A 19754-nucleotide genomic window follows, 5' to 3' on the forward strand; every position below is an offset into this window, starting at 1 on the left:
TCATGAGTGTGGCCTGAAAGCCTGACATCCTCTAGTGGGCCCTGTGCTCACTGCCCGGCACCATGAAGCTCGAATGGCATTTGCCATAGACTGCCAGAATTGGCAGGTTCACCACTAGAGCCCTGTGCTTTTCACAGATGACAGCAGGTTCACCCTGAGCACATGTGACAGACGTAAAAGGGTTTGGAGAAACCATGGAGCATGTTATGCTGCCTGTAACACCATTCAGCATGACTGGTTTGGTGGTGGGTCAGGGACGGTCTGGGGAGGCATAACCCTGGAGGGATGCACAGACCTCTACAGGTAAGTCAACAACACCTTGATTGCCATTGAGTATCGGGATGAAATCCTTGGACCCATTGTTAGACCCTATGCTGGTGATGTGGGTCCTGGGCTCCTCCTGGTGCACAACAATGCCCAGCCTCAAATGGTGGGAGTATGCAGGCAGTTCCTGGAGGGTGAAGGAATTGATACTATTGACTGGGCCCCACGCTCACTCGCCTGACCTAAATCCAACAGAACACCTTTGGGACATTATGTTTGGGACCATCCGACGCCGCCAAGTTGCACCTCAGATTCCCCAGGAGCTCAGTGATGCCCTGGTCCAGATCTGGGAGGAGATCCCCCAGGACACCATCCATCTTCTCATTAGGAGCAGGCCCCGGCATTGTCAGGCATGCATACAAGCACGTGGGGGCCATACAAACTACTGAGTATGATTTGGAGTGGATGCAATGAAATTTTGGCAAAATAGACTAGCCTGCCTCATCATTTTTTCACTTTGATTTTCAGGGTGTCTGAATTCAACCCTCTGTAGGTTGGCAATTTCCATTTCTATCAAACAATGTGGCATCCTTTCATTCCTAACACATTACCCAGTTTATATCAGTATAGATATCCAGCATGATTGTTTTTTTCTCATTGAGATCTTATGTGTTTTCAAAGTGTACCTTTAATTTTTATTTTCTGTTCAACAAGTGAAAAGCAAGTATTTTTTAACTGAAATTAATGAAATGAAAAACAAAAACATATTACCATGTCAAATAAATCAGTAAATACCAAGACAAGGTATGATCATTTGTAAAATCTAATTTAAAGAATCTTTTTTCAAAAAATGAGTACTGTTGTCAAAGCATCATTCTGTCAGCTTTATGGCTATTTCTATTATGATTGCACCAGTACCCACAAACAGTATTAGTTTAATAACATTTGTGCAGTTTGATGAAAAATGGGATTTAGCAATGGCTCTGAAATGCACTTAAAAATTTGAACAAAATGCAGCAATGATCAGAAAGACCCTTTTTAAATCTTTTCTATATATCTTAAATAATTTAATATTAAAACAAACGGAAAAAAATCAAGTAACAAAGATCAATTAAAAAGAAAATTTATGGATAAAAAGAAATGCTGTTAAACATTACTATAACAGACTGATTAAATGACAAACTTATCAGTTTAGAGGAAACAGAAGAAAAAGAAAGCAAGAATAGAAAGGACATAGAAAAAGTAGCAAGAAACCAAATACCTATGACAGCTCTTGGCCTCACTGAAACGAGTCTTGGACCCCAGTCTATCTGGCTATGTTGGTACCTCAAAAGTACCAATAGGCACTCCCTCAAACACATGTATGTTCTCCTGCTTTCTGTTGTCCATAATCATTTTTCCCTATCACACTAGACAAGCTAAGAATCACTTCAGTATTGCAGAGCTAACTTATTTTTGCCACTAGGACATCAAACTACACAGCAGATCCCATGGAACCAAAAAATGTAACATGATGTAAAGCAAGAGATCTTTCTTAAACTTAAAAAACAATGGCCTCAATTTTTAGATTAAACCTGAGAATTTTCTAAGAGGGGAAATTTAACTCCATAAGTGTGCCCATTCTATTTATTTAATGTACTGTAAGGTAAAAACGAACCATATAACTTCCAGTGCTGTCACCACTGGCAGTTTACTGGAGTCAAAGAAGATTTGATGCCAGTAAGGTGGTGGAAGTCACAGCATCTACACTCCAAGCCAAATTCAGTACAGGAACCCACTTTAGGTAGTATGTAGGGTATTCTCATTCATGACTAGATAGCTTCTGCTGTGCTATATGAATCTGGTCACATGCCAAAGCACCACAATGGTGGACTATGACTGCTTAGTAGTATGAATATTTTAATCTGTAACACCATCATTTATACTACAGTTTTACTGGTAATGCACTCATCTCTAGGTTCAGAGTTGGTGTCTGCCTTGCTGCTCTAGTCCCCTGAAAGCCTTGAATTGAATGAAATGGTTCTGTCACTTTGCCATCAATGAGAAAAAAATGTTGCATTGCTTGGCCTGTCATTGCTTTTAGACAACACTCTGACTCATGCTTACTTGACATTTTGAAAAGACTATCAATGCACCACAGAAAGAGAACAATTTAGAAAATGTACATACACATGGCGCAACATTTCTGCGTGTTCAGGGACTTCGTTAACAGATGTGAATTTGGAGCATTTTTAGTTACTTCAAGGAGTTAGTTATCATTTTTGTTTAGTGTGTTGTAACAGTGAGTCACATTTAAAAATAACAGTAATGGTAGAATACAATTGCATATGTTAGTAGACTACACTAATTACATGCTTTTAAACATCACTTTACAATATCAGGTATTTAAAAACACAGCACACATAGACTTGAAGGTGGCTCAATAGCTTCCATTGAGAGCAAATTCCTATACAAAATGGAAAACTGGCATTAATTGATATTTTCTGGTTAGTTATTAGTTGGTTGTAGGGGGTATATGTCAAATTGTAGCTTAAACATTTTAAACCTTATGTTTTTAAAATATGTTTAACTATTCCGGTATGTAATTTGGAAGGTGAAATTGTTGAGTGGTTTGTTCCATGATGTACAGTAGGTGGTCTGGTATTTCACCAATTATAGCATCAGAAAAACTGAATCATTAGAATGTGCACAAAATGCAGACAGGAAGCTGCATAATCCTTACCACTTTAATTTCTAGGTAAGCAACATTTTTTCTTTTTTAATTTTTTTTTTTAAATATTTTTTAATTTAATGTCTACTGTTAACTTACCTCAAGTGACAGAAGAAGAGAGCTGGTACACAAGTAATCTGCGCTGACGCACCTCTCCCAAAGTTTCAGTAACTTGTACTGGGGATTCATTTAGCATTGGGAGTGGTTGTCAGATGCGTACAAGAGGAAAACACAAAATATACAAGATGAAGTGACCCCTCGCAAGGTAAATTTTAAAGAGTAAACTAATTCATAATTGTCTGCATTAAGAAAATAGGGTTTTCAAATTTGCCAATACTTTTCAGTGGGAGATTTTGAAATTTCAAGTACTTGTACAGCATGCTGTATTTACGGTATCTCAAGGAAAATTAAACTTTTCCTCACACATTTGCTTGAAGAATAATTGTGCCAAATTTCAACAAAATCAGTCCACTGGCAGCTGAGCTATTTTATGCAGACAGACAGACAAGATGGTCATAATAGGTGATTTTCGCACTATCTGCAAACACACCTAAAAAATCGTCACAGTGCTAAATGTATTGATATGAAAAACTACCACTTTCATAATCATGGTATTAGCATGCTGTCCGCGAAAGTTCAGAATAACACAAATAATTAATATTTTACTTGCCTATAACAGATCCATTCAGAAAAAGTGCCACTCCTAAAAGGACTCCAACACAGAGTGCAAGGATGAATGGCCGCCTGCGGCCCCATCGCAAGGTACAGCGGTCGCTTGCTGAGCCAATGACAGGAGTGAAGATCAAACCCAAAATAGGACTAAGGAACCATGTCAGGCTGTAGTACTGCTCTGGAAGACCTGAAAAAAAAAAAAATAGATAAGACAAAAGAAAATTACATTCATAATTTAGAAATAATTTTTGACAACTTGAAAAAGGAACCCTTAACTATGACAGTAAAGTGCTTCAAAAATAAACTCTTTTATCACTTTTATCTGTTTAAACATCGGCATCAAAGTAATTATATAAAGGATATACAAGTAAGAAAGCAGTCACAAGGATTAACAGAATGAGAGACAATTTCCCCTAGATCTTTAGGTGTCAGAAAATAGCTTCTGCATAGAAAAAGTGGGACTCTGCTATGCATCTTGAAGACCAGGTACAACCTAAGAGAAACGAGAGGTGCTCTGTCCTTTAAAAATCATTGAGCCATCCCACTACGACTGCAGTACTAAGCCTCAAGTTTCAATTAAAGGACAATTGTGACCCTTGACTCTTGAAGACTACAGAAGTTGAGCCGGAGCATGTGACGTGGTTTGAGGAGATGCATTTAGAGGAATCATCTTTCTTGTGTGTTTTTGTGTAACACATTGGTGTTGGCAAATTTATTTATTGAGCATGGATCTCCTGAATGTTCTCTTTATTTAATACACCCCTTTGCTAATCTTTCTGTTTTGACCAATCCAGTCAATGCAAAAAACAAACATAATGTTATAACCAGACTCTGCCAGAATATTAACATCCCTGAAAGGCAATGGGCAGGAACACCCTTTCGCAAGAGAGTTGCAGCCTGGGAGAAAATGCAATGTGTTGTAAGGATGCCATGAGTCCGGTGATGCATCTGGTAACATGAGTATTGTACCTGATCCTCTTCGAAGAGTTAAGGTCTGGGAATAGATAGTTGCTACTTGTCCATCTGATGGCAGCATGTGGTGCCTGTCTGAAAGGAATGCGCCATGTGGCCCTAACACCCAAATTTTTAACATAGTGACTACACAGAGCTAAGGAGGTTATTATAAGCACAGACCAATAAAAGTCAGAAGATATCTAATATTTACGCCACTCATTTTTCTAATAGTATGTTTTCTATATACAGTATAATTATATACAGATACAAATAATGAACATATATGTGTTCAAATAATGAAATGTTGTTGTCAAAATAGGAACAGCTCTCAAAGAGAATAAATGCACCACAATTTAAATTCACTGAACCACACATAATAGGATTGGAATTAATCTCTTCATCAGCTTTTAAGACTATTATCAAAGCCCTCAGATGTCAAGTAGCTTTGCTGTCTTACACTCCTGCAGACACAGTGAGCTATTACATAAAAATCCAAAAATGTCACCTTGGCTAAATCAGTTATTGAGCAAGTACAAATGTAATGGTCACCATTGCTTTTTGGTACTACTGCCTTAACATACAGCACCAAAAGCAATTGTGATTAAAACAAAACATCCATATTTTTTTAACAGTATTTGTCCACTGACATTATCATTACCTGGATGAAAATGCTTTGGCATACATTCATGGTACATATTTCTAAATAGTAAAAGCAGAAATTCACAACCTAATCCCACCAGTTTAAAAGGCTCATGGTATCTGTGGATGTCCTGCAGCTGACTGTAGGTAACATACTGGGCTTTCTTACTATATGCAAAATGCTTTTCTACCAGTAGACAGTAAGCCAACATGGATTCAAATGCATTCTGCCTTCATGTGTTTTATTTTTTAAAAAAGTCTCTGATGGCTTATTCCTTTCAGGTCCTATTGGATTTTTCCATTTGTTACCACTTGTGATGTCTAACCTTTCCCCAATATTTGAATGTACTATATGCAAAAAACAAAGTTACTGTTGATTTACTGCTCATTCAGCATAAAAAGTGATTAACGATTATCTCCTTTTTTAGGTAAAAAATAAAAAAAAAAGGCAACTAAGCGTATTAAGCTGGTACTGCTTTACTCCACTTACAAGTAACTGGCTTGAAGGCCTGTGGTGGGCTGGCACCCTGCCCGGGGTTTGTTTCCTGCCTTGCGCCCTGTGTTGGCTGGGACTGGCTCCAGCAGAACCCCATGACCCTGTAGTTAGGATATAGCTTGTTGGATAATGGATGGATGGATGGGTTGGATGATGGATGGATGGATGGTGTGAAGGCAGACAGGCTTCAGCATACAGTGGGATGACGTAAATAATCTAGTGATTCATGTTACTTCTTCTGTAATGTACTGTACCAAAATGATTACTGAGCAAAATGTATCCATTTTAGATATCCTGGAGGCATTTGGTAGTGGTACCTTTCAGAATTTAAACCAGGGAAGGAAAAGTCTATCACAGGGTGCACATATAAGCACACACTACACATAAGGGAACAGGAAATGTTCTTAACAAGAGTTGTTTGGGGGTATGAACAATGGTTAAAAATATTTACACTGTACACATAAAATAAAAACAAAAGCAACAGCTTTGCTTCTTTTACAGGTGCATGTGCCATGAAAATCATGGGGTGAGGTTCAAAGAAAGTATTGCTTTGTATATGCTGGACAAAAAGCACAGCAAGCAGTTAATCTGGTGGGTAATTCCATGTTAAATCATCACACTTTTAACAGAACTTGCCATACTGATTGCATGTGTCTTAGATCAATATTAAGGGAGATTTAACCTAACAAAGCTTGAACTTATTTTGGGGATATGAATTTGACTGGCTATATCTCCTTGCAAATAAATAGTTCTCATATCGTTTTAAAGCTCTTTTCTGGCTCTATATTTTGCATAAATACTACGCTATCCCCAAAATAAAAAAATACCATGTCATGAATGAGTATAATATTAAAAACTGAACAGCAAAAAAACATGAAGAAAATTTCTAGAAAATTTTGTCTTTGGTTTTTGAGTCATTGAGGTGATATTATTACTCATCTGAAGTGTGCATCAACGGCTGTTGAATAGTTAGTAATCATAGAATGGTACAGGATTATTAGGGTTCATGATAACTAAGGCTAAAGCCAGAACTAGCAGTGAAAATATAATTTTAATTGAAATAAAAAATAAAAATTACAGTTAAAAATGAATAAAAATGATAATAATAATATTAAAACAAAACAGAATTAATGTTAAAATCAGAACTGTTTTAGTTTTTCTCTTCAGTTCACATTTTTGACTTCTTGAGAGATACCTGTCTACTAAAAAGGGTCTTGAATTAAGTAAATCATATTTGAGGATTATTGCAATATTTCACTGCATGTTTTAATAACATATAGATCAAGGCTTTCCTCATAAACCTGAAAAACGAACACAAAAACTAAACTGAAACTAAATGGGCTCTTAGACCACTAGAGTGAGGAAAGAAATTCAACTTTGGTGGAATCATGAATAAGTTACTTACAGTACAAGCTGCACGGTTTGAATTGTAAGCTGGGAACATAAGAACATTAACAATGGCTACACTCTCAATGTATACTCTTTCAGAGCCTCTAATGCAGCAATAGTTCTTTGCTTGAAATTGTGAATGCCCATCTTGTTACCATCACAGGTTCAACTACTAAAAGAACATCCTGATGATCCATGACACGTGTATCAGGACAGTATGGGAATGAGTAGGATGGAGATGGTCTATGAGGATGTAAAAAGTTCAGTCTCAACTCTCCAGTGCTGGACATAGCTACGGTTTGTTGAAGAAACTATGTACCTTTATCTCCAGATGCTGAGAGACCAGCCATAGGTTCAGGATCGGGAGGGTCTGCTAAGTCACCACTGGAAGAGTCAGACTGACAGATCTGCTTCATCTTGGGTGTAAGTTACACAGCAATACTGTATTTGCAGATACGCTGACCTGACCTTAAATTGAGACTTAGGCGATGTTGTTTTGTGGTCTCCGGCACATCCTGAGAGGATGTTTGAAAGGGTCACAGTAAATTTCAGATTGAGTCTAAACAACTTCTCTACCGAAGACATTGTGAAAATGTATGCTGCTCCAGTAGCAAAAAAAAAAAAAAATGCTTTTATCTCCTCCAGGTAATTGATTGATTACACCTAACTGATTTTCACACCTCTCTCCCCTCTGTTTAATGCAGGGAGGAGCATTGGCATTTACTAGCCAAACTGGAATGGGACCTTTTCACAGCAGACATTTTGACGTGAATTAGTATGAGCAACTCCAGGTGTCACTAACGACATTAATAAAGCTTCTGTTCAATTTCAGTGTAGCATAACGGGAACCTTAATTAATGTCATTACTTACACCTGTGCTTGCAATACTATTTGATGTCAATATGACTGCTATGAAAAAGGCCCATTAGTGATATGAAACCATGTGATACCACCTAGAAGTAATGATAGCTCTGCAATGACTCAAAAACCAAAGATAAAAATTTTCTGGAGATGTCTATGACATTATAAGCTAGCTTTTGTAAAAAAAAAAAAATAAAAAATAACCAATCGCTATTCAGTTTTTAATATAAATAATCACTCACAACATGATAATTTTTCATTTTGAAAATGATATGAAAGCAATTTCTTTACAAATTATATTTAGGGAGATATAGCCAGGTAAACTCAAGCAACCAAAACAAGTTCAAACTTTGTTAGCTTAAATCACAGGCAATTTCAGTGCCATGGGTTACTCATACAACCAAATTAGCATGTCAAGTTTTGTTACAATCTGTGACGATGAGGTCCAAAAGTGTGATGATTTGATGTGGAATTGCTCTGGTTGCCCTAAATCAGAGGTCCTCAATCACAGTTCTGGAGGGCTCACAGTGGCTACAGGTTTTGATTCCAGCCAGTTTCCTAATTAGAACTCAGTTCTTGCGGATAATCAAACTTGGTATTTAACAATATGCCTTATTAGTGCTTCCATTCATCAAAGACAAAGTTTAGTTACATTGTAGATCAGAGGTCCTCAATTATTTTCCTGGATGTCCGCAGCGGCTGCAAATTTTCACTCCAACCAATTTCTTAATTAGAACCCATTTATTTACTACAAAAAGGGCTTAACTTTAGTTATCTTGCCTGTTAAAATTCAGAACCCTAAATTGCCTATTTTAGTTTTTAGCAGCTGCATTTAAGTTTTAATTGTTGCCCGTTTTCTTAACCAGACATTAGTTAATAATGAAAAGCAGATAATCAATAAAACAACAATTATCCAGCCATCGTCCTTTTTAAACCTGTGCATTTGCACCATGAAGTTACTGTGTAAAAAATGTTTAGAAATAAATGAGTGGGGAATTGAAAGGTCCGTTACGTTTAAATCTTCTCTGGTCCACAAAAGACGTGGATAATGTTCTCAGAGAAGAAAAGTCTACAGTGCAATTTAAATTTCTCTTGGATGAATGAAAGCACTAAGAAGCCAAATAATTAAATCCCAAGATTTCAACTTCAGCAACAACTGTCTTCTAATTAGGAAATTAGCTGGAAGAAAAACCAGCAGCCACTGATGCCCTCCAGGACTGTGATTATGGATCCATCCATCCATCCATCCATTTTCCAACCCGTTGAATTCGAACACAGGGTCACAGGGGTCTGCTGGAGCCAATCCCAGCCAACACAGGGCGCAAGGCAGGAACCAATCCCGGGCATGGCGCCAACCCACCGCAGGACACACACATCCACACCCACACACCAAGCACACACTAGGGACAATTTAGAATCGCCAATCCACCTAACCTGCATGTCTTTGGACTGTGGGAGGAAACCGGAGTACCCAGACACGGGGAGAACATGCAAACTCCTAGGTCTAAATCAGCAGACCCTTGAGTTAGGTCCAGCACACCCACAAAAGGCAGTCAATAAAAAAAAAAAAAAGAGCATCACAGGTACAACATGTCTAGCAAACAGTTGGACTTACCACTACAAGCAAATGTTCATCTTCAACAGAATCATACTGTTTAAAATTGTTATGTATGGTGTATATACATTTTCAGACATTTGTTGGTTGTATGTTTTTACACATTTTAAATTATAAAAAAAGAATTCGGACACATCTCACAAAAAGTAAATGTTTTCTTTTTTCGGTCACTGCTAAGTTATACTTGAAGCTGTTGTGCTGTGAGGTGTATATCATGCAAGCTGGAGACCCTCAGAAACTTGGCTTCTGATTGGGTTGTGAATTTGGGTCTGCCAGATCTCTTCCTATCAGAGTTTATTCCTGTGTCCAATTAATTGCCTTTGGATTGTGTAGGACACCACTGTACTCACTGACACTTTGTGTTTTTTTTTTTGCAATTTCCCTAAATGAAGGGTCTATACTTCTAAGGGTAATAACGCTCTGTCTCATTTCATTTGTTAATTTTGACAGGTAATGTATAACAAAAAAAGTGTTACGAGTTAAATTGTGTCTAGCCTTTCCTAGATTTTATATTGAGTTTATTTAAGCTTCGTCCTTTCACCTTTTAATTTTACATGATGTATTTTATATAAAAACGGCATCTGATTTTTTGTTTTTTAATGAAACGGATATTCTAAAACAGATAGTGTATGCCACAATTGTAGTGTCATCCTCCAGGTCTCAGCTGTTAAATTAAAGGCTACACAGTATATTGATTTTATAACTTAATCAACAAAGCTGTCTCTGTTCTCAGGACAAGCTGGACTCTCAAGAGACATCAGTAGGCAGATGAATGCTGATTAAGCTGCTGGCTGTCATGAACAATGCCCCACACCTTCTGCATGTCATCCATTAAGCTGCTCTAGCACAAGACTGATTTTACAACAGTATTTTTCATGTTCAGGAGAATCAACATTTATTATAAGGAAAGCACATCACTATCACAGTTGTTACTGTGGTTAATAGTTCTGAATTTTTTTGTAGTCTGTTACATACTAAGTAAGAGGCGTACCGTATATCATTATTAAGCACTTTGAAATTACACTGCATATTGGTATATGTAACTGGGACTTTATCTTTAATAAATGGTAAGGTCCTAGACAAACAAAGGTGATGCCATCTAAACACCATGTCAGTGACCAATGGCAGGATATTGTGGCTGTTTGAGGGCTGCATTTTGATGCAACAAGTTGCTGATTAAATATGCAGCTCTTATTACAGTTAAAAGGGCCATTAAAGGGACAAGCGGTTAACCAATAGGAGCAAGACAGTACCACTTCTTAATTTCCAAAAACGCTAGATTGAAGGGTAACAAATGAACTCCTACTAGTCCTTCTAAAAATCGAACCAGTCCCTGTTCTTTCAGTCTGGGATGATGTACTGTGCTATGTTTTCCAGTAGGCTTTCTACCCAATTTTTCATCCTTCTTCCCTAAAGGATCAGGCCTTAAGAGCAGCAGCTGGCTCCTCTAGGCTCTAGAATCACACATTTCTCCTGGCTAGACCTTTTGTTTGTTTTTTTTTTTTTAACATCAGCATCCATTTCACCTAAAAGACATGCCACCCTGCAGCAATGCTGTTTGTTTTTCCCTGACATGACAACAAGCATCACAACCATTTTAGCACAAAGTATGCTCTCTCCCTCCTTCTGGACTTTACTGCCATTCACTGGTGCCCAGTATCAACCTTTTTTTATATAAAGTACATCTGTTCATCAAGGGTAGGAAAAATATCATGATGATATATGATGAAACTGTTATTGTTCTTATTACATTGCTAAGGTCCCACCTAAATCATTACAGATCACATGGATTGCAGCTGTTATTATAATTCAGGCCAAGTAAGGTTTACAAAGGTGCTTTTGAGAGTAACAAAGCATCCAACTAAGGTGCAGTTCACAGAGGTGAGTGAATTAGCCACCACCATGTTTAGTGCATTATCACGAACACATGCAACCAGTATTCCCAAGAGTCCTATTTCTACAAAGAAGCAGTCAGTTTCTTTGGCCAGGCTGACACCTGCACCGTATGTCTGGCTGAAATATTTTGGTTCTGTTGTAGCACCAATTCCATCTGTCCTCAGCAATATACTTCTACATTATTTGTGAAACAACTCTTGGCTGTTACAACTGACTTTGGGATTGTTCTAAGTGGAAACTGACTGGCTATAGTCAGCTGGGTTGACAACCTTGTTCTTGGTAAAAATGGTTTCCTTTATGGATAGTGACAGTGCACCAAAACACAAGGTAGTAGCCTGGCTGAAGATTTGAATTAATTTGAGTAAATGAAAAAAGCATTTACTCTCAAATATATTTATTGTTAACATGTCGTACTCCAACACTGTACACAGTGGCTGTGATTTCCTCTAACCATTGTTTATTACTGTTTTTCCTTTACTAGTACTACTGTGAAGAAGCATTTTTGCCTTATATTATATTATATCATATATATATATATATATATATATATATATATATATATATATATATATATAGCAACTTATATACGCGCTATGCTGCGCGTTGGATGACCACAGTTGAAGGACTCAATCGTAAGGACCTCTCGTCGGGTGTCTCATTGGCACGCTTTTGCCTCTTTCTTTCGTGATCACGGCGTAATCTGTCTTCTCTCTGTGTAGGGGTTTCAGTTGCCTTCCGTTGTGCGGCAGAGACGCGTCGTTGAGCTAATCTGTGTGAATGCCGAGTGTCTGTTTCTTGCGAGCGACTGTCACGGCTTTGCCTCTTTGCTTTGTGATCACGCTGTAATGTGTCCTCATTCGCAGCAGCAGGTTTAGTTGCGTTTCGTTTCGGCATTGTTCCGTAAAGTCTCCTCCGTACAAGTGCACATGGGTAGCTGAAGACGGAAAGGCATAGTGGGCATAGTGAAACACATGAATTGGTGACCAGGGGAAGCATCCGACTCAGACGCGGGGCTCGAAATACTCAAGTGCACATGTTGTTTATAATTTAATTTTTTTTTTGTTAAGAACTTCCCCAAAAGAGTTGATCCCTGTAAATAGTTAATAGTATATGAACAATATAATCTGTTGTAGTACGGGTGTTAATTAGCGTCACACCTCATAACCTGCATACACCACGTGTTTGGCTGTGAAGCATGGTGGACGCTGTAAGGGTAGGTTGTGGTTTCTGTTTCTTTCGTGATTTTTTTATTTGATTTTATTGATTATTTAATAGGCAGAGGGGAGAAGACGTTAATGTGACGCTCTGTCTATTTCTTTACTTTTGTTTTGAAAAGATTTTCGGGAAAGGAAAAATAAAAGCAAAGGGGAAAGAACGGAGGGGGGTAAGCAGGAATTCTGAGAGGAGACAGACTGGGGCTTTTCTACGGGCGGCTATACTGCCAAAACGAACGCGAACCCGGACACCGCGCTGGGCTTTTATTATATATATATATATATATATATATATATATATATATATATATATATATATATATATATGAGGGGTTAAATGTGACATCAGGAGTAAGGAGCCAGACAAGGCCATCCTCACTCATGCACCAGCCTCTGTCCTTGTATGCCTCGCCACGTGTTTTGGCACACCCTGCCTCTGTTTAACTAGCGATACCAGTTTGTATAGCGGACATTATCATCTAGAGATTGTTAAGGAGTAACGTTTCATGTTTTGAGAGAGAGAGAGAGAGATGTCAGCTATGTGTGTTTTACAGGGTAGCTGCCGATTGTCAGAGACATCACGGTCACATGCTCATCTCCAAACGCAGGGTATGCTGTCACATCAGAGATCAACACGATCAGATACAGTACCAACATTTGACGTTGGCTTCCGCTTGGCCAGATATACCTTCTTTTAAAAATAAGTTTTTATGTTTTTGGCAAAGAGATCACAGATACATTCTTGTTCCCGATAGCAAAACCAAAAATATTGTATATGAAGAGACCCTCGGATAAGAAAACTATAAATAGAAATTCTTCAATACAAATTACATTTTTTTTATTGACTTTTAAAGCTTATTCTGTTTCACTACTATGCGTGCAGAGCCAAGGGGGACAGCTAGAACAGTATATAACAGTATATAAACTCATACATATTGCTACATGACAAAGGATTTCCTTTAGCCTCCCCTAAAACATGGCACATATTAAATCTTTAACTTTCCAGTCTATATGATGATTTACTACTTGTTACTTGCCTTTCTTATCTCTAACTGCATATGCCTAATAATCTCTTTGAGTGTTCAAAGGAAAAGTTCATTTTCTGAAAAGTTCATTTTCTGTTCTCCAACAGATCTATTGAACGAATAAATAAATAAATACATACACTGAACTCTTTGCAAAGTGACTTCTTAGCGTTTATTTAAAAGTAATCCATTACACTACTGATATAGTAGATTTCTGTGGTCTGACCGAAAAACGATCTCATAAAGTAACATAAATACTGCCCCGATGTTTCTACAGAAATGAATAACATGTTTCAAAGTATGAGTATACATTATCATATATCAGAAGGATAACACGGTAATTTCCCAAAGCAAATACAATTAATACTAAAATTGACATAATTGAGTTTAAACTATTAATGTAAACTAGTTAAACAGTTAACAACTTACATCCCTAATTTTAAACTTAAGCACACACTACAAGCTCTAAGGTGAGTAGTTTATGGCAGAATGAGCTCATTGCTTCACTCATTATCTTATTTATCTCTCATTATCTTATACTGTATAAGTAGTGCAGTGTGATTTTTAAATTGAAATGACTGCTTTGTACAGATCAGTCATATAAAATTGTAAGTTAAAGAACTGATAAATAGTTTGGTATTAAAGAAAAATTGGTATCTTAATATAGAAGCGTATAGTTAACTTGCTAAAACTGAAGATATTAATAGCAATATCCCAAGAAAGATCCCAGCAGTCTCTGCAACGGGCACCTTGTTTTCACAACTTGAAAACAATCAAGACTGACAGGAGAAAATTCTTTTGACAAGTCAGAACACAATAAAAGTATTGCTCAGAAGCAATTCAATCTGGTACATCTTGCAGATTCTTAAAACACTGGCACGTGGTTCTAATTCATCACCAAGTTTTTCTGTGGGAAGCGTTTATCAGCTTCACTGTGAACAATATATGTATCCTATATGGACACCAGATATCAGAATTACAGTCTTGCTTTGTGTTCACTTGAAATAACAATCAGCATTACTATAGAGCTTGCTTGGGAACTTGGTTTTTTATTATATTTTATGCTGAACCTTTTTCCGGGTGTAGTGACAGATCTCCTGGATTTCTTGTCGACTATTAAATTTCCTTTTCCTATTTTTACACTGCTAAAATATGGGAAAAAGTAGGTATTTTCTTGCAAACCTATCTTTCAAAAGAAAATGGCAAAGATTTAATCAGTATGGCACTTTTTCAAGCAAACCTTGTAAACATCCAAACAGGACATAGAATTATAGTAAATAAAGCTGTTTTTCCATCAAGGCAAAAATTAGTAACAATAGTGAGAGCAGCATAAGTCATACTCTCCAGGAAATGCTTATTGTACCACATGAAGTTTAAAAGGCGGGCTAAGGGGTTTATCTCGGGTCATTTAAAGAAATTAAACAACATAATACAGTCTACAAAAAAAGGAAGTCATTCAGAGATTCTCCAATTTAAATAAGAAACTGGAAAATAAAATAGGAGCAAAATAACATGTTTACATATTGCTGCTTCAATAAGGGTGCATTCCCAAAGACATGCATGATAGGTGAACTGGCAGTTCCAACCTGGCCCTGTGTGAATGGACCCTGAGATGGGTTGGAGCCCTGTCCAGAGCCTTTTATTACCTTGTGCCCACTGTTGCCAGAGTAGGCAAACTAAAAAATGGAAGGACAGATTGTTGCATATAGGCTACAAATATTATCGTCTATCTATCGTCTAACACAGCAATTTTAAATATGGGAACTATGAAACCACTATCCATTTTGTTTTTCATAAAAAATATATAGCTGAAAGTGCTTTACAAAAACAAAGGAAAAAGTATTATGTCATGCACACAACTGGTCAATAGTTTTAACACCCCAGTTTTTATGGAAATGCACACAGTTTAATGTCTTAATATTTCATAAACAATGGCAAACAAAAAACAAGCCAAGGAATCATTAACTGTACAAAATTGCGTTCCAATTTTTTGACTTATCAAAGTAGCCACCTTTTGCTGATACAACAGCCAAACTGTGGTAACCCTTTTGATTCAGAATGCCAGCCACTCTGTGCAAGTCACCAACTCTGCACCAGCAAAAGAACTCCAGACCATCACACTTCCTCCTCCATGTTTGACAGTTGGTGTCGCACTAAGGAACCATCCTTTTACCAACTCGATGGCATACAAACACCCTGCGTGATGAACCAAAGATTTCCAGTTTTGAATGATTTTTCACTAAGAGGATTTGTTCAAAACTTTTTAAAAACCTGGCAGGAACTAAGCAATAACATTTTAGAATAAACATTTTAATTGAAGTAGATTCTCTTCCCTCTTTTTTAATCTATTTATTTTTAGTTATTTATTAATGTATCTATTTACTTATTTTTAATAGCTAAGTTTTACTCTGCTGGCATAGCTCTCTCTTTCAAGGGTGGGGGTGGGGGTTGATTTGTTTTGAACAAAGTCTTGTAAAACTTGACTTATTTGTATTTAATTTGTTATTAAAATCAATAAAATCCAAAAAAAAAAATCAATAGCAAATTTTATTTCATTTTTGTCTATAAAGTCTTCAAAAAAAATCAGAAATTTCCAGGAAGACATCTTTCAGGAATTCACCATCTGAAAATGCTGTTTTTGCTAAATGAATGATGAGACAGTGACTCATTTTGATTTTGTGCCAAATTTCACTACCTGTTTTTGCTATACTGATAACAGAGACTTTCAGGTTTTTGATTTTGATTTTCCTCACTTTGGTTCGTAGGGAAAAATTGCAGTGATACTTGCTATGGAGAGATATAAAGAGTCTTTCCATATTTGAAGCACCTCCCTTTTACAATAGTAAAGAAGTTACACGAGCTCACATTCTTCATAAAAGCGATACATTTTAATTTTTTTAAAGCACTCATTTTAGGGTTAGAAGAAATACAGTTCAAATTCCATGAAGTATTCCGTGCTATTGCAGCATCTATAAGTGCATAAATGTGTCTCTTCAAAATTGGTGACATAATATAATGACTACTACAACTAGATGATCATGAATATATTTCATTTAAAGTAAGAGCCAAGATGACTGACACTCGATAACCTCTAATCGAGATTGGGTTCTTTGATTTATCTCAGATAAAAACTGTAAGCAGGTTAGCACAATACATAAAAGTAATGATTTACTCACTCGTGAGAAACATTATGATATTTAATTTTACTATTTAATTCCTATTTGAAACAAGCTGAATGAAGGATCTCTTTAGTGCTGCAGCACTAAAATTCATATTCAAAATTTTAAATAAATGTAAATAAAAATGTAAATAAAGTTGTATTTACCAATGAAAGAAATAAAACATTTCAGTTCCAGTTAAACAAGTACACAGTGATTCAGAAACAATACTGATATGAAAACACCACAAATTCAATTAGCAGGTCTAACCATCTAATGGCTGAGAGAGAGTTCGGGTCTTACCTGAATGGCAGTGTTGTAAAATTGCCATTCCTTGAAGGGCAGTGGCAGTGAAGGGACACGTGAAGAAACTCAAATTGTTATTAGTATGTTGTCATAAGATGTGGCACTTCGTTCATCCACTGCAAATCCCCTCTATTTCTGTTTTTAAACCAAACTAATCACAAAGTTTTTGATTGCACCCATATATGAAGAAAGAGTGACCCTCTCATAAAAAAATATTATTTTCAAAAGTAATTAAAAAAAAAATCCTAGTGTGGGAGCCATCTACCAAAAAATCTTCTGCAACTGACCTGTTGGCAACCACTGGAATGGGAGACTGTCTAAAAAAGGCTTGGGTTGCTAATGGAGGCCATCAGGGGATGCTTACCCAGAAGTCTGTATGAGGGTCCCAATGCTCCAATGCAGTGACACTATACTATAAAAATTGGCACCATTCTTTGGCTGAGATGTAAAATGAAGGTTCTGACTCTCTGTGGTTATAAACGATCCCAGGACATCCTTCAAAAAGATTAGGATATACTTGAATGTCTTGGTTAAACTTCCCAACACAGCCCAGTCATTCTCTCTAATCCCATCACCACCTAATAGCTAATGTGTGGTGAGTGTGCTGGTGCAAGAATGGCTGCTATTGATGATAGCTGGAGTGGCTCCCCACTGTCTACTTATAGCACTTTGAGTAGAATAGTGCTATATAAATGTACATGAATTAATTAATATCTACACTCATGTCTGACAAAAACAGAAAATTGTGTTACGAATAGTAGCAGTTCTCAAGATCTGGGTTTGGGCAGAAATTACATAGTCACAGAAATGCAGTTTGATAATGGATTGGGCTCCCTAATTTGCTTCAAAAAACTAACTGTGATCTAAAAAAATGAAAATGAACAGTGACACACTCATCTTTGAAAGAAAAAAAATCCACAAGATTTTTTTTTCCTACCGCAATCTAACCCAGGGGTGTATGTACCAATGCTGAATTTTAGACATGTTCAGTTTATACAAGTACCACGATCATGCCTATATTTCTGCTTGATAAATGATGTATTTAAATGTTGAATACAAAAACCAACAGTAGACATGAATAACTTCCAACAGAGGAAGCATGAAGAGTTTTCAGCTGTCAGATCTGCAGTCCTTTTGAAAAGCTGTAGCAGGGCTTACGAACTAGGACCAGATAGGATTTGTCATAACAATAGATATAGAACTGCTGTGCTATACTATACAATATATCCAACAGGAGGTAGAGAGAATTAATTGGTTACAGAGAACCTGCATGTGTAGCAGTAAACAAGTTCTCAAATGGTGTTCAGATGTATCATGGTTATATTACCCTGCAGTACTAGTAGAAATTGCTAACACAGTGAATCAAAATACTCCTGTCCTGTACAAAAAGCAATCTCTACAGCTAGATGGTGTCATCTTAGTAGTAATGCCAGGTGAGAAACACTGAGAAATTACAGCGCAAGTACAGTATCTGTGGCTTTGCCTCCAAATTATAAACCAAAAGAACTACACCTGTGACTCACTGTCACCCCAAGAAAGTGTTTCAACTTCCCTGTGGTCACAATACGTAAATATGTAAAACACTACTTTTACGATATGCAAACTATGAAATTCAGCAATGGCTGCATAGGCTTAAGACATCTATCTGTGTTTGATACCATCAATTAATAGGAATTGTAATATCCATGGTTTACAATAATTATACTGCACTTTATCAAATAGGCACTACATCCTTAATAATATAATAAGAAGGATGCAGAAGGATAAAATATAACAAGAGCCCTAATAAACCTGAGCTTCTAGGACACAGTGAACAAGAATGGCAAAAGCACACAATGTTTTAGACTTGAAATCAATAAAATACTGCTCTGTACATTTAATTAGAACAACACAGTTCAGATTATTGCTTTAGTGTACCTCTATTTAAATCCTTCATGACTGAAAACAGGAAAACAAGAATGTGCAGATCTAGACATTCCTATCATGCTCTCCAATCTGCAATCCATTGTTTTTAATGTTTTCACACTTTTTTCTTTTTGTAAGAGGTAAACATTCCTGGAAAATATATCCTCACTGTTACAGGAAAAAAAAGTACACACACAAACACAAAGTTCAAAATAACTTGTTTCTGCATGTAGAGCAACTTAAGTTCCTGCAAGTAAACATGCTAGTGGATACACCTAAATTAAAATTAAATTCATGGCCATTTCAGGAAATATGTATGTCTTTCAGAGGACAACAATGCAGAAGTAAAACTGCACAACTCATTAATTGCCGTTATTGCCACAACAATAGTCGACAAAATGTAAAAGCATTACGTTAACAAATGCCTTCTGAAACTAATGTCAGCACTTGTTGCATGAAACATATAGAATCTTCAGTGGTAAGCTATGATGCCTGTTTTTGTAAAACCAACTGCAGTATTAGCAGGTTTCCACCCCATTATCTTTACAAAATGCATACAGTACCTCTACGCAGGGCTCCAGTGATCCACAGCCAATGGCAGTAGCAGTTGGCAGATAAGAAACCTGACTAAACATGATTTTTTTCTTTAT

General features: G+C 36.8%; 1 protein-coding gene across 2 annotated transcripts in view; it reads right to left on the reverse strand.

The window, feature by feature from the left end:
- The window catches only part of LOC120515563 (solute carrier family 45 member 4), a 98320-nt gene that overhangs the window by 13276 nt on the left and 65290 nt on the right, over positions 1-19754 (reverse strand). For both annotated transcript variants that reach the window (XM_039736651.1, XM_039736652.1), the window contains exon 3: positions 3645-3833. In XM_039736651.1, coding sequence (XP_039592585.1) covers positions 3645-3833 — 189 coding nt within the window. The remainder of the gene's footprint in view (positions 1-3644; positions 3834-19754) is intronic.

This window comes from Polypterus senegalus, chromosome 15 (genome assembly GCF_016835505.1).
Source record: "Polypterus senegalus isolate Bchr_013 chromosome 15, ASM1683550v1, whole genome shotgun sequence".
In the NCBI taxonomy this organism is placed as follows: Eukaryota; Metazoa; Chordata; class Cladistia; order Polypteriformes; family Polypteridae; genus Polypterus; species Polypterus senegalus.